The 23,679-nt window shown below is 47.9% G+C and overlaps 1 protein-coding gene across 1 annotated transcript in view; it reads left to right on the forward strand.

The window, feature by feature from the left end:
- smad3b (SMAD family member 3b) overlaps positions 1–23,435 on the forward strand; it is a 27,668-nt gene extending 4,233 nt beyond the window's left edge. Inside the window, exons 2-9 of the mRNA XM_071405164.1 lie at positions 1,992–2,185; positions 4,585–4,719; positions 8,353–8,430; positions 9,090–9,146; positions 11,085–11,297; positions 15,840–15,977; positions 16,081–16,225; positions 21,932–23,435. Coding sequence (XP_071261265.1) covers positions 1,992–2,185; positions 4,585–4,719; positions 8,353–8,430; positions 9,090–9,146; positions 11,085–11,297; positions 15,840–15,977; positions 16,081–16,225; positions 21,932–22,055 — 1,084 coding nt within the window. The 3' untranslated portion in view covers positions 22,056–23,435. The remainder of the gene's footprint in view (positions 1–1,991; positions 2,186–4,584; positions 4,720–8,352; positions 8,431–9,089; positions 9,147–11,084; positions 11,298–15,839; positions 15,978–16,080; positions 16,226–21,931) is intronic.
- Positions 23,436–23,679: the final 244 nt, after the last annotated feature.

The raw sequence follows: 23,679 nt of genomic DNA on the forward strand, positions 1-23,679 counted from the left end.
AAGCGCTTTGTGGGACCAAAAAAAAATATGCCTGGAACGTAAAATAACGTTAATAACCTCACTAGTGTACGTGAGGGACGCTAGCGTCCCACCTGGCCAACATCCTGTGAAATTGCAGAGCGCCAAATTCATAAACAGAAATACTCATTATAAAAATTCAGAAACATACAAGTGTTATACATAGTTTTAAAGATTAACTTCTTGTGAATCCAACCACGGTGTCAGATTTCAAAAAGGCTTTACGGCGAAAGCATACCGTGCGATTATTTGAGAACATCGCCCAGCAGACAAACAGTAACCAGCCAAGTAGAAGAGTTACACAAGTCAGAAATAGAGATAAAATGTATCACTTACCTTTGATGATCTTCATATGGTTGCACTCAGAAGACATTCATTTGCTCAATAAATGTTTGTTTTGTTCAATAAAGTCTCTCTTTATATCCAAAAACCTCAGTTTTGTTCGCACGTTTTCTTCAGTAATCCACAGGCTCAAACGCAGTCACAACAGGCAGACAAAAAAATCCAAATTGTATCCGTAAAGTTCATAGGAACATGTCAAACAATGTTAATATTCAATCCTCAGGTTGTTTTTAGCCTAAATAATCAATAATATTTAAACCGGACAATAACGTCGTCAATATAAAAGGTAAACAAGAAAGGTACACTCTCGGTCTCGCACATGAAAAAGCTCTGTGACACTTTAGGGTCCAGTCATTCAGACTGGTCTTACTCCCTCATTTTTCAGAATACAAGCCTGAAACAATTTCTAAAGACTGTTGACATCTAGTGGAAGGCAATGGATACTGTAATGGCATTGAATAGAAAACAAAAAAACAAAACAAATCCTGCTTCCTGGATGGAGTTGTCTCAGGTTTTCCCCTGCCAAATCAGTTCTGTTATACTCACAGACATTATTTTAACAGTTTTTGAAACTATAGAGTGTTTTCTATCCAAATCTACGAATTCTATGCATATCCTAGCTTCTGGGCCTGAGTAGCAGGCAGTTTAATTTTGGGCACCCTTTTCATCCAAAATTCCGAATGCTGCCCCCTACCCTAGTGTTAACCGGTGACAATGCTTTTGAATTAGCGGAACAGCATAGATGACTTTCGTTCCAGGTTCTAGTTCTGTTCTGTATGGTCTGCGGGGTTGGCGGGGGCCTTGGGCTGTTATGTTGGTGGTGATTACCGGTTAGCCTTAGCAGAGTGGGGAGGTTGTGGTTAGGTTGTGGGAATGGGTTAGATGGTACTATGGTACTATGGTGAGCTGTTGGAGAGTAGTGGAAACTGGTTAGTGGAAACAAGGAGTGACTGAATCACCTTGAATCAGCACACTGGACTCCCTCTGTCTGTTCTGAGGATAATACATTGATTGTGTGTCTGATAAAGTGTGTTTTCTTTCTGGGTTTAAATTGGCGCTCCTGATTTTTTTGCGGTATTTCCCAGGACTTTGGATAAATATGAATTATTCCCAGTATTGAAACTTTGTAGATTTTCAAGAAATAATTAATCCCAAGAACCAAACACAGGAGTAAAACCATAGAATCCCCCAGTTCTGATGTTAGAGAGGTGGGCCAATCCCGTGTCTGATGGGACTATCTGGTCGGGATATGGGAGTGAGCTGGCTAACAGAGTTTCTTGCATGGGTATCCTCTCTTGTCGTGATGTGTGTTTTGTCCTATATTTATATCGTATTTATTATTTTTATTTTTAATCCCCCGTGATTAGGGAGGGAGCGAGAGAGGGAGAGGGAGGGATGAAGGGAGAGGGAGGGAGCGAGAGAGGGAGAGGGAGAGAGAGATATTATATATTTTATTTTTAATCCCCCGTCCCTACAGGAGGTCTTTTGCCTTTTGGTAGGCCGTCATTGTAAATAAGAATTTGTTCTTAACTGACTAAGTTAAATAAATGTAAAAAAATCCTAGATACCATGTATTGCTGCTGTTGTGTATTCGTCTTTCTTCTAACACCCCCCCCCCCCCCCCCCCCCAGGTCTCTAGATGGTCGTCTCCAAGTGTCCCATCGCAAAGGCCTTCCCCATGTCATTTACTCTCGTCTGTGGCGTTGGCCAGACCTGCAGTCGCCCCACGAGCTCCGGGCCATAGAGCTGTGTGAGTACGCCTTCCACACCAAGAAGGACGAGGTGTGTGTCAACCCTTACCACTACCAACGCGTCGAGACACCAAGTGAGTACTGTTTTGGGGTTTTGGGGTTGCCCTGGGGTTGCCCTGTACCATTACTGTTCCAGACTTGTACAGGTTGACATTGGGTGATTGAATCCTCGTTGGCGAATTTCCTGAGTTTCCACCCATTGCTACCCCCCCCTCTTAACAGAGGGGTAGTTTGTTAATATAGCACTGTGCCATGACAGGGGATGGTCTGTATGGAAGATTAAGTTGCTTACATTCACATTTTTTGTAGCAGTCAGCTAAAAGTTTTTTTTTTTTTAACCTTTATTTCAAGTCAGTTATGATCAACTTCTTATTTTCGATGACGGCCTAGGAACAGTGGGTTAACTGCCTTGTTCAGGGGCAGAACGACAGATTTGTACCTTGTCAGCTCAGGGATTCGATCTTGCAACCTTTCGGTTACTAGTCCAACGCTCTAACCACTAGAATACCTGCCGCCCCTACACTCTAACCACTAGGCTACCTGCCACCTCTACACTATAACCACTAGGCTACCTGCCGCCCCTACACGCTAACCACTAGGCTACCTGCCACCTCTACACTATAACCACTAGGCTACCTGCCACCTCTACACTCGAACCACTAGGCTACCGACCACCTCTACACTCTAACCACTAGACTACCTGCCACCTCTACACTCTAACCACTAGGCTACGCTGCTGCCTCTACACTCTAACCACTAGGCTACCTACCACCTCTACACTCTAACCACTAGTCTACCTGCCACCTCTACACTCTAACCACTAGTCTACCTGCCACCTCTACACTCTAACCACTAGTCTACCTGCCACCTCTACACTCTAACCACTAGTCTACCTGCCACCCCTACACTCTAACCACTAGGCTACCTGCCACCTCTACACTCTAACCACTAGGCTACCTGCCACCTCTACACTCTAACCACTTGGCTACCTGCCGCCTCTACACTCTAACCACTAGGCTACCTGCCGCCCCTACACTCTAACCACTAGGCTACCTGCCGCCTCTACACTCTAACCACTAGGCTACCTGCCACCTCTACACTCTAACCACTGGGCTACCTGCCGCCCCTACACTCTAACCACTAGGCTACCTGCCGCCCCGTCACTAGATTGTCCAAGAGGAGTTTAGTTTTGTACTCTTTCCGTGCCTTGTAATGACATCTGCACAGAGGGAGGGGGGTTCAAAGGCCTCTGTATGTGGGTGGGGTAGGGTGTGAAACTCTCCTTCCGTTGTTGGGCTCAAGGGCTTTGACACCTCTCACTTCATACCTCGGTGCTAATTGAAATTGCAGTGGGATCTGTTCTGTCCTAGCAAGCTTGGTAGCCTTAACTTAGCATTCAGTCCTTATAAAGTAAAATAGATTATTGTCATTTATTTTTCTTCTTGGCTTTATGAAAGTAGCTTCAGACTGAACATTACTCCCTCAGTTCCAGGTTGGATGGAGTTTTCAGGTGTAACGCTCGTCTTCCTCCTCGTCTGAGGATGAGCAAGGATCGGACCAATATGCAGCGTGGGTTGAATACATATCTTTTAATAAAGAAAGACGAACACGAAAAAACACTTGAACAAACTACAAAACAAGAAACGACGTTAACAGACCTGAACTTGAGAACATATAACATGAACGCACGAACAGGAAGGAAACACACGAATGAACGAACGAACGAAAACAGTCCCGTGTGGCACAAACACTGACACAGGAACATTCACCCACAAACAAACAGTGAGAACAGCCTACCTTAATATGGTTCTCAATCAGAGGAAACCTAAAACACCTGCCCCTGATTGAGAACCATATCAGGCTAATTAACAATGAACCCAACATAGAAACACATAACATAGAATGCCCACCCAGCTCACGTCCTGACCACCTAAACAAAGACAAAACAAAGGAAATAATGTCAGGAACGTGACATCAGGTTTCTGTTGTGCTTCTTTTGCCAGTCGTTGGTTTGCAGAGCATTTGCTATACAGTCCTTGGGTATAAGAATCTTTGGTAGTAGGAATCCTTCCAGGTAATTTTTTTCCAAAATCAGGTTGTAGTTTTGATTTGGAGTGAAAGTTATGTTGTGGGGGGTAATATCCTGTATATATCCTTGTTTAAAGAACTCTAAATCAATTTTTTTGTAAAAACATGCTGAAAAATGTGGACATGACCTGTCTGTCTGTCTGTCTGTCTGTCTGTCTGTCTGTCTGTCTGTCTGTCTGTCTGTCTGTCTGTCTGTCCCACTTCAATTCAAAGGGATTTACTGGCATAGGAAACATATGTTTACACTGCCAAAGCAAGTGAAATATATAATACAAAATGTACAGTAAACATTACACTCAAAAGTTTCAAAATAATAAAGACATTTAAAAATGTTATATTATTGACTTTGTACAGTGTTATAACAATGTCTCTCTGTCCTGTTCAGTCCTCCCTCCTGTCCTGGTTCCTAGACATTCAGAAATCCCTACAGAGTGTCCTATTGTAGACGACTACAGCCATTCTATCCCCGAGAACACCATCTTCCCTGCCGGCATCGAGCCACAGAGCAACTACATCCCAGGTGAGTCCCACGACTGAGCCGGGCCGAGCTATACTCTGCTGGCCTGGTTGCTCTTCCACCATTTTAATTCCGGGAAACATCCTGGAACCTATAACAGACATGACCCACTCTTACCCACAGCAGGAACAACAACAGACATGACCCACTCTTTCCCACAGCAGGAAGAATAACAGACATGACCCACTCTTACCCACAGCAGGAACAATAACAGACATGGCCCACTCTTACCCACAGCATGAACAATAACAGACATGACCCACTCTTACCCACAGCAGGAACAACAACAGACATGACCCACTCTTACCCACAGCAGGAAGAATAACAGACATGACCCACTCTTACCCACAGCAGGAAGAATAACAGACATGACCCACTCTTACCCACAGCAGGAAGAATAACAGACATGACCCACTCTTACCCACAGCAGGAACAATAACAGACATGACCCACTCTTACCCACAGCAGGAACAACAACAGACATGACCCACTCTTACCCACAGCAGGAAGAATAACAGACATGACCCACTCTTTCCCACAGCAGGAACAACAACAGACATGACCCACTCTTACCCACAGCATGAACAATAACAGACATGACCCACTCTTTCCCACAGCAGGAACAACAACAGACATGACCCACTCTTACCCACAGCAGGAAGAATAACAGACATGACCCACTCTTACCCACAGCAGGAAGAATAACAGACATGACCCACTCTTACCCACAGCAGGAAGAATAACAGACATGACCCACTCTTACCCACAGCATGAACAATAACAGACATGACCCACTCTTACCCACAGCATGAACAACAACAGACATGACCCACTCTTTCCCACAGCATGAACAATAACAGACATGACCCACTCTTTCCCACAGCATGAACAATAACAGACATGACCCACTCTTTCCCACAGCAGGAAGAATAACAGACATGACCCACTCTTACCCACAGCATGAACAACAACAGACATGACCCACTCTTTCCCACAGCATGAACAATAACAGACATGACCCACTCTTTCCCACAGCATGAACAATAACAGACATGACCCACTCTTACCCACAGCATGAACAATAACAGACATGACCCACTCTTTCCCACAGCATGAACAACAACAGACATGACCCACTCTTACCCACAGCAGGAACAACAACAGACATGACCCACTCTTACCCACAGCAGGAACAACAACAGACATGACCCACTCTTACCCACAGCATGAACAATAACAGACATGACCCACTCTTACCCACAGCAGGAAGAATAACAGACATGACCCACTCTTACCCACAGCATGAACAACAACAGACATGACCCACTCTTACCCACAGCAGGAACAATAACAGACATGACCCACTCTTACCCACAGCAGGAACAATAACAGACATGACCCACATCATGAACAATAACAGACATGACCCACTCTTACCCACAGCAGGAACAATAACAGACATGACCCACTCTTACCCACAGCAGGAACAATAACAGACATGACCCACTCTTACCCACAGCAGGAACAATAACAGACATGACCCACTCTTACCCACAGCAGGAACAATAACAGACATGACCCACTCTTACCCACAGCAGGAACAATAACAGACATGACCCACTCTTACCCACAGCAGGAACAATAACAGACATGACCCACTCTTACCCACAGCATGAACAATAACAGACATGACCCACTCTTACCCACAGCAGGAACAACAACAGACATGACCCACTCTTACCCACAGCAGGAACAATAACAGACATGACCCACTCTTACCCACAGCAGGAAGAATAACAGACATGACCCACTCTTACCCACAGCAGGAAGAATAACAGACATGACCCACTCTTACCCACAGCAGGAACAACAACAGACATGACCCACTCTTACCCACAGCAGGAACAATAACAGACATGACCCACTCTTACCCACAGCAGGAACAATAACAGACATGACCCACTCTTACCCACAGCATGAACAATAACAGACATGACCCACTCTTACCCACAGCAGGAACAATAACAGACATGACCCACTCTTACCCACAGCAGGAACAATAACAGACATGACCCACAGCAGGAACAATAACAGACATGACCCACTCTTACCCACAGCAGGAACAACAACAGACATGACCCACTCTTACCCACAGCAGGAACAATAACAGACATGACCCACTCTTACCCACAGCAGGAAGAATAACAGACATGACCCACTCTTACCCACAGCAGGAACAATAACAGACATGACCCACTCTTACCCACAGCAGGAACAATAACAGACATGACCCACAGCAGGAACAACAACAGACATGACCCACTCTTACCCACAGCAGGAACAATAACAGACATGACCCACTCTTACCCACAGCAGGAACAATAACAGACATGACCCACTCTTACCCACAGCAGGAACAATAACAGACATGACCCACAGCAGGAACAACAACAGACATGACCCACTCTTACCCACAGCAGGAACAATAACAGACATGACCCACTCTTACCCACAGCAGGAACAATAACAGACATGACCCACTCTTACCCACAGCAGGAACAATAACAGACATGACCCACTCTTACCCACAGCAGGAACAACAACAGACATGACCCACTCTTACCCACAGCAGGAACAATAACAGACATGGCCCACTCTTACCCACAGCATGAACAATAACAGACATGACCCACTCTTACCCACAGCAGGAACAATAACAGACATGACCCACTCTTACCCACAGCATGAACAATAACAGACATGACCCACTCTTACCCACAGCAGGAACAATAACAGACATGACCCACTCTTACCCACAGCAGGAACAATAACAGACATGACCCACTCTTTCCCACAGCAGGAAGAATAACAGACATGACCCACTCTTTCCCACAGCAGGAAGAATAACAGACATGACCCACTCTTTCCCACAGCAGGAAGAATAACAGACATGACCCACTCTTTCCCACAGCAGGAAGAATAACAGACATGACCCACTCTTACCCACAGCAGGAACAACAACAGACATGACCCACTCTTACCCACAGCAGGAACCTATAACAGAGTAGCCGCTTATAACAAGGTGTTGTAACAGGGAGTATCATGAATGGATAATGTTGTGGGAACGTCCTGTGGCTGTTGTCTGAACGTCCTGTGACGGTTGTCTGAACGTCCTGTGGCTGTTGTCTGAACGTCCTGTGGCTGTTGTCTGAACGTCCTGTGGCTGTTGTCTGAACGTCCTGTGGCTGTTGTCTGAACGTCCTGTGGCGGTTGTCTGAACGTCCTGTGGCGGTTGTCTGAACGTCCTGTGGCTGTTGTCTGAACGTCCTGTGGCGGTTGTCTGAACGTCCTGTGGCTGTTGTCTGAACGTCCTGTGGCGGTTGTCTGAACGTCCTGTGGCTGTTGTCTGAACGTCCTGTGGCGGTTGTCTGAACGTCCTGTGGCTGTTGTCTGAACGTCCTGTGGCTGTTGTCTGAACGTCCTGTGGCTGTTGTCTGAACGTCCTGTGGCTGTTGTCTGAACGTCCTGTGGCTGTTGTCTGAACGTCCTGTGACGGTTGTCTGAACGTCCTGTGGCGGTTGTCTGAACGTCCTGTGAACGTCCTGTGAACGTGACGGTTGGGTTTGTGTGTTCCAGAGACCCCTCCTCCTGGGTATCTGAGTGAGGATGGAGAGGCTAGCGACAACCAGCATCTCAACAACCTGATGGACTCAGGTCAGACCCCACACACACACACACACACACACACACACACACACACACACACACACACACACACACACACACACACAGCCAATTTGAAATATTACACACACCCACGTGTGTCCATCCTGACCCTGTGTTCTCACTCTCTCTCGCTCTCTCTCTCTCTCTCTCTCTCTCTCTCTCTCTCTCTCTCTCTCTCGCTCTCTCTCTCTCTCTCTCTCTGTGTCTCTCTCTCTCTCTCTCTCTGTAGGCTCACCTAGTAACCTGTCACCAGAATCATCCTCTCCTCTCCTGTCTCTCTCTCTGTAGGCTCACCTAGTAACCTGTCACCAGAATCATCCTCTCCTGTCTCTCTCTCTGTAGGCTCACCTAGTAACCTGTCACCAGAATCATCCTCTCCTTTCCTGTCTCTCTCTCTCTATAGGATCACCTAGTAACCTGTCACCAGAATCATCCTCTCCTCTCCTGTCTCTCTCTTTCTATAGGATCACCTAGTAACCTGTCACCAGAATCATCCTCTCCTCTCCTGTCTCTCTCTCTCTGTAGGCTCACCTAGTAACCTGTCACCAGAATCATCCTCTCCTCTCCTGTCTCTCTCTTTCTATAGGATCACCTAGTAACCTGTCACCAGAATCATCCTCTCCTCTCCTGTCTCTCTCTCTCTGTAGGCTCACCTAGTAACCTGTCACCAGAATCATCCTCACCAACACACAGCACTAACCTGGGTAAGGAACATCTGATTTTTATAGCAGTCTGTTTCTCTACTATCATTCAGTGTATGTTCTTATCTGTATGGTAACCTGTCTAGTGTAACAAAAGCCCTGCTTGTTCGTGTCATTACTCAATCAAAGCGTTTCAATACCACTTGGAGGGGCCAGATCCACAAAGCCTCTCAGGATCAGGTCCCCGCCGATTAGGTCCCTGCCACCGCTCTTTCTATTAATTATGGAGGTGAACAGAGGACCCAGAGGCTTGGCCTTGGGGCAGAAGGTGAACAGAGGAACCAGAGGCTTGGCCTTGGGGCAGAAGGTGAACAGAGGAACCAGAGGCTTGGCCTTGGGGCAGAAGGTGAACAGAGGAACCAGAGGCTTGGCCTTGGGGCAGAAGGTGAACAGAGGAACCAGAGGCTTGGACTTGGGGCAGAAGGTGAACAGAGGAACCAGAGGTTTGGCCTTGGGGCAGAAGGTGAACAGAGGAACCAGAGGCTTGGACTTGGGGCAGAAGGTGAACAGAGGAACCAGAGGTTTGGCCTTGGGGCAGAAGGTGAACAGAGGAACCAGAGGCTTGGCCTTGGGGCAGAAGGTGAACAGAGGAACCAGAGGCTTGGCTTTGGGGCAGAAGGTGAACAGAGGAACCAGAGGCTTGGCTTTGGGGCAGAAGGTGAACAGAGGAACCAGAGGCTTGGACTTGGGGCAGAAGGTGAACAGAGGAACCAGAGGCTTGGCCTTGGGGCAGAAGGTGAACAGAGGAACCAGAGGCTTGGCCTTGGGGAAGGGCAGAAGGCTGACACAGAGGAAAACTTTGTCTCCAGTCTTGTGGATAGGCTAGCTAACATTACAGACAGACAGACAGACAGACAGACAGACAGACAGACAGACAGACAGACAGACACACCATGGTCATGTAATACAGATAGCATCCTGTGCGGCAGGTAGCCTGTTTCCTCTGTGCCCTTGAGCAAGGCACTTCCTCCTAATTGCTCCTGTAAGTCACTTTGGATAAAGGACTCAAATGGTTAACTGGCTGGCTGTCTGGTTAACTGGCTGGCTGGCTGGTTAACTGGCTGGCTGTCTGGTTAACTGGCTGGCTGGCTGGTTAACTGGCTGGCTGTCTGGTTAACTGGATGGCTGTCTGGTTAACTGGATGGCTGGCTGGTAACTGGCTGGCTGTCGGGTTAACTGGATGGCTGGCTGGTAACTGGCTGGCTGGCTGTCTAGTAAACTGGCTGGCTGTCTGGCTGGCTGTCTAGTTAACTCTCTGGCTGTTTGGTTAACTGGCTGGCTGGCTGGTTAACTGGCTGGCTGGCTGGTTAACTGCCTGGCTATCTGGTTAACTGGCTGGCTGGCTGGTTAACTGGCTGACTAGTTAACTGTCTGGCTGGCTAACTGGCTGGCAGGCTGGCTGACTGTCTGTGTCCACAGACATATAACACATCTAATAACACCTGATGGTCTTCTCTCCCTGTCCAGACCTACAGCCAGTAACGTACTGTGAGTCAGCGTTCTCTCTCTCTCTCTCTCTCTCTCTCTCCCCCTCTCTCCCTGTCCAGACCTACAGCCGGTAACGTACTGTGAGTCAGCGTTCTCTCTCTGTCTCTCCAGACCTACAGCCGGTAACGTACTGTGAGTCAGCGTTCTCTCTCTGTCTCTCCCTCTCCAGACCTACAGCCAGTAACGTACTGTGAGTCAGCGTTCTCTCTCTCTCTCTGTCTCTCCAGACCTACAGCCAGTAACGTACTGTGAGTCAGCGTTCTCTCTCTGTCTCTCCAGACCTACAGCCGGTAACGTACTGTGAGTCAGCGTTCTCTCTCTGTCTCTCCCTCTCCAGACCTACAGCCGGTAACGTACTGTGAGTCAGCGTTCTCTCTCTGTCTCTCCCTCTCCAGACCTACAGCCAGTAACGTACTGTGAGTCAGCGTTCTCTCTCTCTCTCTGTCTCTCCAGACCTACAGCCGGTAACGTACTGTGAGTCAGCGTTCTGGAGCTCTATGTCCTATTATGAGTTGAACCAGCGTGTGGGTGAGACCTTCCATGCCTCCCAGCCCTCTCTCACTGTCGACGGGTTTACAGACCCCTCCAACTCAGAACGCTTCTGTCTGGGACTACTGTCCAACGTCAACCGCAATGCTGCCGTGGAGCTCACACGCAGACACATAGGTACCACCCTGACCTAACCTTGACCTGACCCTAACCTGACCCCGACCCTAACCTTACCCTAACCTAACCCTGACCTTACCCTAACCTAACCCTAACCTTAACCCTAACCTAACCCTGACCCTAACCTAACCCTGACCCTAACCTGACCCCGACCCTAACCTGACTCTGACCCTACCCCTGACCCTAACCTGACCCTGACCCTAACCTGAACCCGACCCTAACCTGACTCTGACCCTACCCTGACCCTAACCCTGACCCTAACCTGACCCCGACCCTAACCTGACCTTACCCTAACCTGACTCCAATCCGACCCTAACCTGACCCTAAACTGACTCCAATCCGACCCCGAACCTAACCTGACCCCAACCTACCGCCCCATGTCCCTTGTAGTGTCAGCTGTGTTCCTCGATGTCCCTGTAGAGTCAGCTGTGTTCCTTGGTGTCCCTGTAGAGTCAGCTGTGTTCCTTGGTATCCCTGTAGTGTCAGCTGTGTTCCTCGATGTCCCTGTAGAGTCAGCTGTGTTCCTTGGTATCCCTGTAGAGTCAGCTGTGTCCCTGTAGTGTCAGCTGTGTTCCTTGGTGTCCCTGTAGTGTCAGCTGTGTTCCTCGGTGTCCCTGTAGAGTCAGCTGTGTTCCTTGGTGTTCCTGTAGAGTCAGCTGTGTTCCTTGGGTATCCCTGTAGTGTCAGCTGTGTTCCTTGGTATCCCTGTAGTGTCAGCTGTGTCCCTGTAGTGTTAGCTGTGTTCCTCGGTGTCCCTGTAGTGTCAGTTGTGTTCCTTGGTGTCCCTGTAGTGTCAGTTGTGTTCCTTGGTGTCCCTGTAGTGTCAGCTGTGTTCCTCGGTGTCCCTGTAGTGTCAGCTGTGTTCCTCGGTGTCCCTGTAGTGTCAGTTGTGTTCCTTGGTGTCCCTGTAGTGTCAGCTGTGTTCCTCGGTGTCCCTGTAGTGTCAGCTGTGTTCCTTGGTGTCCCTGTAGAGTCAGGTGTGTTCCTTGGCGTCCCTGTAGTGTCAGCTGTGTTCCTTGGTGTCCCTGTAGAGTCAGCTGTGTTCCTTGGTGTCCCTGTAGTGTCAGCTGTGTTCCTTGGTGTCCCTGTAGTGTCAGCTGTGTTCCTTGGTGTCCCTGTAGAGTCAGCTGTGTTCCTTGGTGTCCCTGTAGAGTCAGCTGTGTTCCTTGGTGTCCCTGTAGTGTCAGATGTGTTCCTTGGTGTCCCTGTAGTGTCAGCTGTGTTCCTTGGTGTCCCTGTAGAGTCAGCTGTGTTCCTTGGTGTCCCTGTAGAGTCAGCTGTGTTCCTTGGTGTCCCTGTAGTGTCAGCTGTGTTCCTTGGTGTCCCTGTAGAGTCAGCTGTGTTCCTTGGTGTCCCTGTAGAGTCAGCTGTGTTCCTTGGTGTCCCTGTAGAGTCAGCTGTGTTCCTTGGTGTCCCTGTAGTGTCAGCTGTGTTCCTTGGTGTCCCTGTAGAGTCAGCTGTGTTCCTCGGTGTCCCTGTAGTGTCAGCTGTGTTCCTTGGTGTCCCTGTAGTGTCAGCTGTGTTCCTTGGTGTCCCTGTAGTGTCAGCTGTGTTCCTTGGTATCCCTGTAATGTCAGCTGTGTCCCTGTAGTGTCAGCTGTGTTCCTTGGTGTCCCTGTAGTGTCAGCTTGTTCCTTGGTGTCCCTGTAGTGTCAGCTGTGTTCCTTGGTATCCCTGTAATGTCAGCTGTGTCCCTGTAGTGTCAGCTGTGTTCCTTGGTGTCCCTGTAGTGTCAGCTGTGTTCCTTGGTGTCCCTGTAGTGTCAGCTGTGTTCCTTGGTGTCCCTGTAGAGTCAGCTGTGTTCCTTGGTGTCCCTGTAGAGTCAGCTGTGTTCCTTGGTGTCCCTGTAGAGTCAGCTGTGTTCCTTGGTGTCCCTGTAGAGTCAGCTGTGTTCCTTGGTGTCCCTGTAGAGTCAGCTGTGTTCCTTGGTGTCCCTGTAGAGTCAGCTGTGTTCCTTGGTATCCCTGTAATGTCAGCTGTGTCCCTGTAGTGTCAGCTGTGTTCCTTGGTGTCCCTGTAGTGTCAGCTGTGTTCCTTGGTGTCCCTGTAGTGTCAGCTGTGTTCCTTGGTATCCCTGTAATGTCAGCTGTGTCCCTGTAGTGTCAGCAGTGTTCCTTGGTGTCCCTGTAGTGTCAGCTGTGTTCCTTGGTGTCCCTGTAGTGTCAGCTGTGTTCCTTGGTGTCCCTGTAGAGTCAGCTGTGTTCCTTGGTGTCCCTGTAGAGTCAGCTGTGTTCCTTGGTGTCCCTGTAGAGTCAGCTGTGTTCCTTGGTGTCCCTGTAGAGTCAGCTGTGTTCCTTGGTGTCCCTGTAGTGTCAGCTGTGTTCCTTGGTGTCCCTGTAGAGTCAGCTGTGTTCCTTGGTGTCCCTGTAGAGTCAGCTGTGTTCCTCGGTGTCCCTGTAGTGTCAGCTGTGTTCCTTGGTGTCCCTGTAGTGTCAGCTGTGTTCCTCGGTGTCCCTGTAGAGTCAGCTGTGTTCCTTGGTGTCCCTGTAGTGTCAGCTGTGTTCCTCGGTGTCCCTGTAGAGTCAGCTGTGTTCCTTGGTGTCCCTGTAGTGTCAGCTGTGTTCCTTGGTGTCCCTGTAGTGTCAGCTGTGTTCCTTGGTGTCCCTGTAGTGTCAGCTGTGTTCCTTGGTGTCCCTGTAGTGTCAGCTGTGTTCCTTGGTATCCCTGTAGTGTCAGCTGTGTTCCTTGGTGTCCCTGTAGTGTCAGCTGTGTTCCTTGGTGTCCCTGTAGTGTCAGCTGTGTTCCTTGGTGTCCCTGTAGAGTCAGCTGTGTTCCTTGGTGTCCCTGTAGTGTCAGCTGTGTTCCTTGGTGTCCCTGTAGTGTCAGCTGTGTTCCTTGGTGTCCCTGTAGTGTCAGCTGTGTTCCTTGGTGTCCCTGTAGTGTCAGCTGTGTTCCTTGGTGTCCCTGTAGTGTCAGCTGTGTTCCTTGGTATCCCTGTAGTGTCCGCTGTGTTCCTTGGTGTCCCTGTAGAGTCAGCTGTGTTCCTTGGTGTCCCTGTAGTGTCAGCTGTGTTCCTTGGTGTCCCTGTAGAGTCAGCTGTGTTCCTTGGTGTCCCTGTAGTGTCAGCTGTGTTCCTTGGTGTCCCTGTAGTGTCAGCTGTGTTCCTTGGTGTCCCTGTAGTGTCAGCTGTGTTCCTTGGTGTCCCTGTAGTGTCAGCTGTGTTCCTTGGTGTCCCTGTAGTGTCAGCTGTGTTCCTTGGTGTCCCTGTAGTGTCAGCTGTGTTCCTTGGTGTCCCTGTAGTGTCAGCTGTGTTCCTTGGTGTCCCTGTAGTGTCAGCTGTGTTCCTTGGTGTCCCTGTAGTGTCAGCTGTGTTCCTTGGTGTCCCTGTAGTGTCAGCTGTGTTCCTTGGTGTCCCTGTAGAGTCAGCTGTGTTCCTTGGTGTCCCTGTAGTGTCAGCTGTGTTCCTTGGTGTCCCTGTAGAGTCAGCTGTGTTCCTTGGTGTCCCTGTAGTGTCAGCTGTGTTCCTTGGTGTCCCTGTAGTGTCAGCTGTGTTCCTTGGTGTCCCTGTAGTGTCAGCTGTGTTCCTTGGTGTCCCTGTAGAGTCAGCTGTGTCCCTGTAGTGTCAGCTGTGTTCCTCGGTATCACTGTAGTGTCAGCTGTGTTCCTGTAGTGTCAGCTGTGTTCCTTGGTATCCCTGTAGTGTCAGCTGTGTTCCTCGGTATCACTGTAGTGTCAGCTGTGTCCCTGTAGTGTCAGCTGTGTTCCTTGGTATCCCTGGCTGTCTAGTTAACTGTCTGTTTGTTTGGTTAACTGGCTGGCTGTCTAGTTAACTGTCTGTTTGTTTGGTTAACTGGCTGGCTGTCTAGTTAACTGTCTGTCTGTTTGGTTAACTGGCTGGCTGTCTGGTTAACTAGCTGGCTGTCTGGTTAACTGGCTGTCTGGTAGGTGTGTAACGGTACAGTAATGTGGTAGGTATGTAACACACCTACCACCGTTACAAACCTGCCCACTAGGTGAACTGAACTCGTTTTCTCTTTGAACCAGTCAATGTTCCAAACAGCTGTAGTACTTTGATCTTCCTCACGTGAGTTGGTCTGACATCCCCCCTCTCTCTCTCTCTGGTCTCTCCCACCCTTCCTCTCTCTCTCTCTCTCATGTTCATGTACCTCTCCCTCTCTCTCTGGTCTCTCCCAACCATCCTCTCTCTCTCTCTCTGGTCTCTCCCAACCGTCCTCTCTCTCTCTCTCTGGTCTCTCCCACCCTTCCTCTCTCTCTCTCTCTCTCTCTCTCCCATGTTCCTCTTCCTCTCTCTCTCTCTCTCATGTTCATGTACCTCTCCCTCTCTCTCTGGTCTCTCCCAACCATCCTCTCTCTCTCTCTCTGGTCTCTCCCAACCGTCCTCTCTCTCTCTCTCTGGTCTCTCCCAACCGTCCTCTCTCTCTCTCTCTGGTCTCTCCCACCCTTCCTCTCTCTCTCTCTCTCTCTCTCTCTCATGTTCCTCTTCCTCTCTCTCAACCTCCATCTTCCTCCCTCTCTCTCATGTTCCTCTTCCTCTCTCTCTCCCTCTGGTCTCTCCCACCCTTCCTCTCTCTCTCTCTCTAGGCCGGGGTGTGAGGTTGTACTACATCGGAGGAGAGGTGTTTGCAGAGTGTCTCAGTGACAGTGCCATCTTTGTCCAGAGTCCCAACTGTAATCAACGCTACGGCTGGCACCCTGCCACTGTCTGCAAGGTCCCTCCAGGTACACACACACACACACACACACACACACACACACACACACGTTAACATGTTTTATTTCCTGTTGAACATGTCTCTAACTCTGCTTGATGTGATTCCCCCAGGCTGTAACCTGAAGATATTCAACAACCAGGAGTTTGCAGCTCTGCTGGCCCAGTCAGTGAACCAGGGCTTTGAGGCTGTCTACCAGCTCACCAGGATGTGTACCATACGCATGAGCTTGGTCAAGGGCTGGGGCACCGAGTACAGGTAAGGGCTACAACACACGTACGTACCGCCACACCGTGTCATTTATTTTTTTTACCGTGAACTACTGCAGCAGAAGCGAACTCCTTCCTCCGCTGTTCTTTTGTCCGCGTGAGGCTACAATACGTTGAGTTTCCTGGGGAAGCGGTGAAGCCTGGGGAAGCGGTGAAGCCTGGGGAAGCCTGGGGAAGCGGTGAAGCCTGGGGAAGCCGTGAAGCCTTGGGAAGCGGTGAAGCCTGGGGAAGCCGTGAAGCCTGGGGAAGCCTTGGGAAGCGGTGAAGCCTTGGGAAGCGGTGAAGCCTGGGGAAGCCGTGAAGCCTGGGGAAGCGGTGAAGCCTGGGGAAGCGGTGAAGCCTGGGGAAGCCGTGAAGCCTGGGGAAGCGGTGAAGTGCCGGGGAAACTGAAGCGCTAGCCTACAGAAATTGGTTCAGTTATGGCATACATTTGTTTTTGTTAATATGGGCAGAAGATTGTAGCCTGGGCCTATATAAATATGTTAATATGGGCAGAAGATTGTAGCCTGGGTCTATATAAATGTGTTAATATGGGCAGAAGATTGTAGCCTGGGTCTATATAAATGTGTTAATATGGGCAGAATATTGTAGCCTGGGCCTGTATAAATTCGTTAATATGGGCAGAATATTGGAGCCTGGGCCTATATAAATTAGTTCATATAGGCAGAATATTGTAGCCTGGGCCTGTATAAATTAGTTCATATGGGCAGAATATTGTAGCCTGGGCCTGTATAAATCAGTTCATATGGGCAGAATATTGTAGCCTGGGCCTGTATAAATTAGTTCATATGGGCAGAATATTGTGCACTGAACCAAAATATAAATGCAACATGCAACAATTTCAAAGACTTTATTGAGTTAAAGTTCATATTAGAAAATCAATAAATTGAAATAAAATCATCTGGTCCTAATCTATGGATTCCACATGACTGGGAATACAGATATGAACAGTTGAAGTCGGAAGTTTACATACACCTGAGCCAAATATATTTAAACTCAGTTTTTCACAATTCCTGGCATTTAATCCTAGTAAAAATTCCCTGTCTTAGGTCAGTTAGAATCACCACTTTATTTTAAGAATGTGAAATGTCAGAATAATAGTAGAGAGAATGATTTATTTCAGCTTTTATTTCTTTCATCACATTCCCAGTGGGTCAGAAGTTTACATACACTCAATTAGTATTTGGTAGCATTGCCTTTAAATGGTTTAACTTGGGTCAAACGTTTCGGGTAGCCTTCCACAAGCTTCCCACAATAAGTTGGGTGAATTTTGGCCCATTCCTCCTGACAGAGCTGGTGTAACTGAGTCAGGTTTGTAGGCCTTCTTGCTCGCACACTTTTTCAGTTCTGCCCACACATTTTCTGTAGGTTTGAGAGCTTTGTGATGGCCACTCCAATACCTTGACTTTGTTGTCCTTAAGCCATTTTGCCACAACTTTGGAAGTATGTTAGGGGTCATCGTCCATTTGGAAGACCCATTTGCGACCAAGTTTTAACTTCCTGACTGATGTCTTGAGATGTTGCTTCAATATATCCACATTATTTTCCTTCCTCATGATGCCATCTATTTTGTGAAGTGCACCAGTCCGTCCTGCAGCAAAGCACCCCCACAACATGATTCTGCCACCCCCGTGCTTCACGGTTGGGATGGTGTTCTTCAGCTTGCAATCCTCACCCTTGTCCTCCAAACATAACGATGGTCGTTATGGCCAAACAGTTCCATTTTTGTTTCATCAGACCAGAGGACATTTCTCAAAAAGTACGATCTTTGTCCCCATGTGCAGTTGCAAACCTTAGTCTGGCTTTTTTATGGCGATTTTGGAGCAGTGGCTTCTTCCTTGCTGAGCGGCCTTTCAGGTCGATCGATATAGGACTCGTTTTACTGTGGATATAAATACTTTTGTACCCGTTTCCTCCAGCATCTTCACAAGGTACTTTGCTGTTGTTCTGGGATTGATCATCTCTAGGAGACAGAACGCGTCTCCTTCCTGAGCGGTATGACGGCTGCGTGGTCCCATGGTGTTTATACTTGCGTACTATTGTTTGTACAGATGAACTTGGTACCTTCAGGCATTTGGAAATTGCTCCCAAGGATGAACCAGACTTGTGGAGGTCTACAATTTTTTTCTGAGGTCTTGGCTGATTTCTTTTGATTTCTCCATGATGTCAAGCAAAGAGGCACTGAGTTTGAAGGTAGGCCTTGAAATACATCCACAGGTACACCTCCAATTGACTCAAATGATGTCAATTAGCCTATCAGAAGCCTCTAAAGCCATGACATCATTTTCTGGAATTTTCCAAGCTGTTTAAAGGCACAGTCAACTTAGTGTATGTAAACTTCTGACCTTCTGAATGTACTGCATGTAGGAAAGCATGTAGCCTTCATTCGCTATTCGAGCGACATGCTCCCCCCCCCCCTGCCCATTTTATAATGGGCCATTCTACATAGAAACAAATTTGACATATTAGTAAAGACCAGATTTAAATTGAGAATAGTCTGATAGGTGAAAATAGGATCAGTTGATGAGAGAACAGCTGTGCAGCAAGGAACAAGCTTTTTTTCACGACTTTTTCCTAATCATCAACAGTCTGTAGTCGCATCATGAAGCCCATATATGTTTTGATTTCTAAGACATTCTAAGGTTTGTATCGTTCACAACTAAAGTTGCCAAATAACTCTAAATCTAGCGTATAGGACCGGTTTCAAATTATAACTTTTCTGCTCGACATAGCGTACTTGCTCCGGAATGGGGAAAAATATCCTTTCTATTTCATTCAGTTCAATTATTGGGCTCCCGATAGGCGCAACGGTCTAAGGCACTGCATCGCTGTGCATTCTGGGTTCGAGTCCAGACTCTGCCTGCCGGGACCCGACATCATTATGAGGCATTGCTGTGCCACTAGAGATTCTGGGTTCGAGTCCAGACTCTGCCTGCCGGGACCCGACATCATTATGAGGTATCGCTGTGCCACTAGAGATTCTGGGTTTGTCCAGACTCTGCCTGCCGGGACCCGACATCATTATGAGGTATCGCTGTGCCACTAGAGATTCTGGGTTCGAGTCCAGACTCTGCCTGCCGGGACCCGACATCATTATGAGGTATCGCTGTGCCACTAGAGATTCTGGGTTCGAGTCCAGACTCTGCCTGCCGGGACCCGACATCATTATGAGGTATCGCTGTGCCACTAGAGATTCTGGGTTTGTCCAGACTCTGCCTGCCGGGACCCGACATCATTATGAGGTATCGCTGTGCCACTAGAGATTCTGGGTTCGAGTCCAGACTCTGCCTGCCGGGACCCGACATCATTATGAGGTATCGCTGTGCCACTAGAGATTCTGGGTTTGTCCAGACTCTGCCTGCCGGGACCCGACATCATTATGAGGTATCGCTGTGCCACTAGAGATTCTGGGTTCGAGTCCAGACTCTCGGGTTAAGACAAAATTGCAACTACCAATTGGATACCACAAAAACGGGGTAAAAAAAAGTCTTCTTACTAAATATAATTATATAATATATATATATATATAATATATTTACATTTTTTATATATATATATATATATAAATAAAATCTAGATTTAAAAATAAATCTTAATTAGATTCTTCTTACTAAATATAATTATATAAAATTATGAGTTTTATAAGATTATCTTGCAGGTAAAGGTCAGCTAAAGGTCATGGAGAGGTCATGGAGATGACATACAGAGCATTCGGAAAGTATTCAGACCCCTTTACTTTTTCCACATGTTATGTTACAGCCTTATTCTAAAATGGATTACATTAAAATTCTTCCTCATCAATACCTCATAATGATGAAACGAAAACAGGTTTTTAGAAATGTTTACAAATGTATATATATTTTTTTAAACAGAAATACTTTATTTACATAAGTATTCAGACCCTTTGCTATGAGACTCGAAATTGAGCTCAGGTGCTTCCTGTATCCATTGATCATCCTTGAGATGTTTCTACAACTTGATTGGAGTCCAACTGGGGTAAATTCAACTGATTGGACATGATTTGGAAAGGCACACACCTGTCTATATAAAGTTCCACAGTTGACAGTGCAGGTCAGAGGAAAAACCAAGCCATGAGGTCAAAGGAATTGTCCGTAGAGCTCAGAGACAGGATTGTGTCGAGGCGTAGATCTGGGGAAGGGTACCAAAACATTTCTGCAGCATTGAAGGACCCCAAGAACACAGTGTCCTCCATCAAACTTCTTTTAAATGGAAGAAGTTTGGAACCACCAAGACTCTTCCTAGAGCTGGCCGCTTCACCTAACTGAGCAATTAGGGGAGAAGGGCCTTGCTCAGGGAGGTGACCAAGAACCCGATGGTCACTCTGACAGAGCTCCAGAGTTCTTCTGTGGAGATGGGAGAACCGTCCAGAAAGATAACCATCTCTGCAGCACTCCACCAATCAGGTCTTTATGGTAGAGTGGCCAGACGGAAGCCACTCCTCAGTAAAAGGCACCTGACAGCCCACTTGAAGTTTTCCAAAAGGCACCCAAAGGACTCTGACCATGAGAAACAAGATTCTCTGGTCTGATGAAACCAATATTGAACTCTTTGGCCTGAATGCCAAGTGTCACGTCTGGAGGAAACCTGGCACCATCCCCACGGTGAAGCATCATGCTGTGGGGATGTTTTTTAGTGGCAGGGACTGGGAGACTAGTCAGGATCGAGGGAAAGATGAACTGAGCAAAGTACAGAGAGATCCTTGATGAAAACCTGCTCCAGAGCACTCAGGACCTCAGACTGGGGCGATGGTTCACCTTCCAACAGGACAACGACCCTAAGCACACAGCCAAGACAATGCAGGAGTGGCTTTGGGACAAGTCTCTGAATGTCCTTGGGTGGCACAGCCAGAGCCCGGACTTGAACCCGATCGAACATCTCTGGAGAGACCTGAAAATAGCTGTGCAGCGACGCCCGATCATCCCATGGCTGCATGCACATAGCAGAAATATCACTGAAATATTCAACTTCCTGCACGTCACCTTCTATATTGAAACAGGCATCTTTATAGGCTGTTGAAGAGCAAATGGACAGCATCACGTTCAGGTCAGTCATCTAGAACGCCAAACGTAGGATTCTGCAATAATGAGCAGGTGTGTGCACGTCTGTGTTCATCCATTTCAGGCTGTTTTTGGGAGTCGAGCAAGAGTCGACTCCTTCGAGTCAAACCGAGTCGACTCCAAGAATGCTGGAGTCGTGCACCACTAGGAGGAAGGAGGATAAAGACAGGAAAAGAGAGTGTGTGTGGTCACTTTGCGTGTGCGCTCCGCGGCAGCGACAGACTTGGAGAGGAGGGAGAGAGAGAGTTGACTAACGGGGGAGGAATGTAGGAGGCAGAGGACGTGGGGGAGGGAGGGACAGAGGTGATCGTGTTCAGACGGACTAGAGTGCACGGAAGGGGATTCCCACTGGACTTTCCCTGGCCTCACTGCCCTGAGTCACGTTTCAAACACACAACTAGCAAAACAGACTTCGTAGAACCACACAAGACGTAGGTAGAAAACTTTAACTTAAAGAGTTGAGATGTAGGCTAAAACATCTGTTAAACAGCCATGAGATTCCACTTTCTCTAGATAAAAAAGGGTTTGATTTATGAAATGTTATTGATTCAGGTTGGTGCTGTTGAAATGTTATCTGTACACATTTTCGTTAAACTCCCTCTCCCTTTTCCCCCCAGGCGACAGACCGTAACCAGTACCCCTTGTTGGATTGAGCTGCACCTCAATGGCCCCCTCCAGTGGCTGGATAAAGTACTGACACAGATGGGCTCTCCCAGCATCCACTGTTCTAGTGTCTCCTAAATACAGGTGCGCAGACAGAACAGTCATTCCGGACAAGTACCTTTTTCTCTCATGGCTAACTTACGAGGACATTTGAAAAGACAGGCTGAGTGGGCCAGGGAAGCTTATATTCATGAGCTCGCCTTGACTGACAGCTCTTTGAAAGCCGATGTCAAGCAACTTGGATGCAGTGTTGGGAGTAAAATCATCAAGATAATGTGGTGATACACTACGCAACTCAAACAGCATTGAAAATGCATCAATTTATGTCCCCCAAAAATTCATACATCTAATATTTGTCATGTCTCTTGTGGTGTGGTGCAGTTCACAGCAGCACTGACGGATGGGTTGACATGACAACTGCATCAGAGTTTTGAACGACCCATACCCCCCCTTTTGTTCCATGGTGGCTGAAGACCTAGCTAGCCAGTAACTAGCTAAGACCAGACACAGCTGAAGACCTAGCTAGCCAGTAACTAGCTAACACCAGACACAGCTGAAGACCTAGTTAGCCAGTAACTAGCTAACACCAGACACAGATGAAGACCTAGCTAGCCAGTAACTAGCTAAGACCAGACACAGCTGAAGACCTAGCTAGCCAGTAACTAGCTAAGACCAGACACAGCTGAAGACCTAGCTAGCCAGTAACTAGCTAACATCAGACATAAAGACCTAGCTAGCCAGTAACTAGCTAACACCAGACACAGATGAAGACCTAGCTAGCCAGTAACTAGCTAGCACCAGACACAGATGAAGACCTAGCTAGCCAGTAACTAGCTAACACCAGACACAGCTGAAGACCTAGTTAGCCAGTAACTAGCTAACACCAGACACAGATGAAGACCTAGCTAGCCAGTAACTAGCTAAGACCAGACACAGCTGAAGACCTAGCTAGCCAGTAACTAGCTAAGACCAGACACAGCTGAAGACCTAGCTAGCCAGTAACTAGCTAACACCAGACACAGCTGAATACCTCGCTAGCCAGTAACTAGCTAAGACCAGACACAGCTGAAGACCTAACTAGCCAGTAACTAGCTAACACCAAACACAGCTGAAGACCTAGCTAGCCAGTAACTAGCTAACACCAGACACAGCTGAATACCTCGCTAGCCAGTAACTAGCTAAGACCAGACACAGCTGAAGACCTAACTAGCCAGTAACTAGCTAACACCAGACACAGATGAAGACCTAGCTAGCCAGTAACTAGCTAAGACCAGACACAGCTGAAGACCTAGCTAGCCAGTAACTAGCTAACACCAGACACAGATGAAGACCTAGCTAGCCAGTAACTAGCTAACACCAGACACAGCTGAAGACCTAGCTAGCCAGTAACTAGCTAACACCAGACACAGATGAAGACCTAGCTAGCCAGTAACTAGCTAAGACCAGACACAGCTGAAGACCTAGCTAGCCAGTAACTAGCTAACACCAGACACAGCTGAAGACCTAGCTAGCCAGTAACTAGCTAACACCAGACACAGATGAAGACCTAGCTAGCCAGTAACTAGCTAAGACCAGACACAGCTGAAGACCTAGCTAGCCAGTAACTAGCTAACACCAGACACAGATGAAGACCTAGCTAGCCAGTAACTAGCTAACACCAGACACAGCTGAAGACCTAGCTAGCCAGTAACTAGCTAACACC

The sequence above is a fragment of the Salvelinus alpinus genome, chromosome 6 (genome assembly GCF_045679555.1).
Source record: "Salvelinus alpinus chromosome 6, SLU_Salpinus.1, whole genome shotgun sequence".
Lineage (NCBI taxonomy): Eukaryota > Metazoa > Chordata > Actinopteri > Salmoniformes > Salmonidae > Salvelinus > Salvelinus alpinus.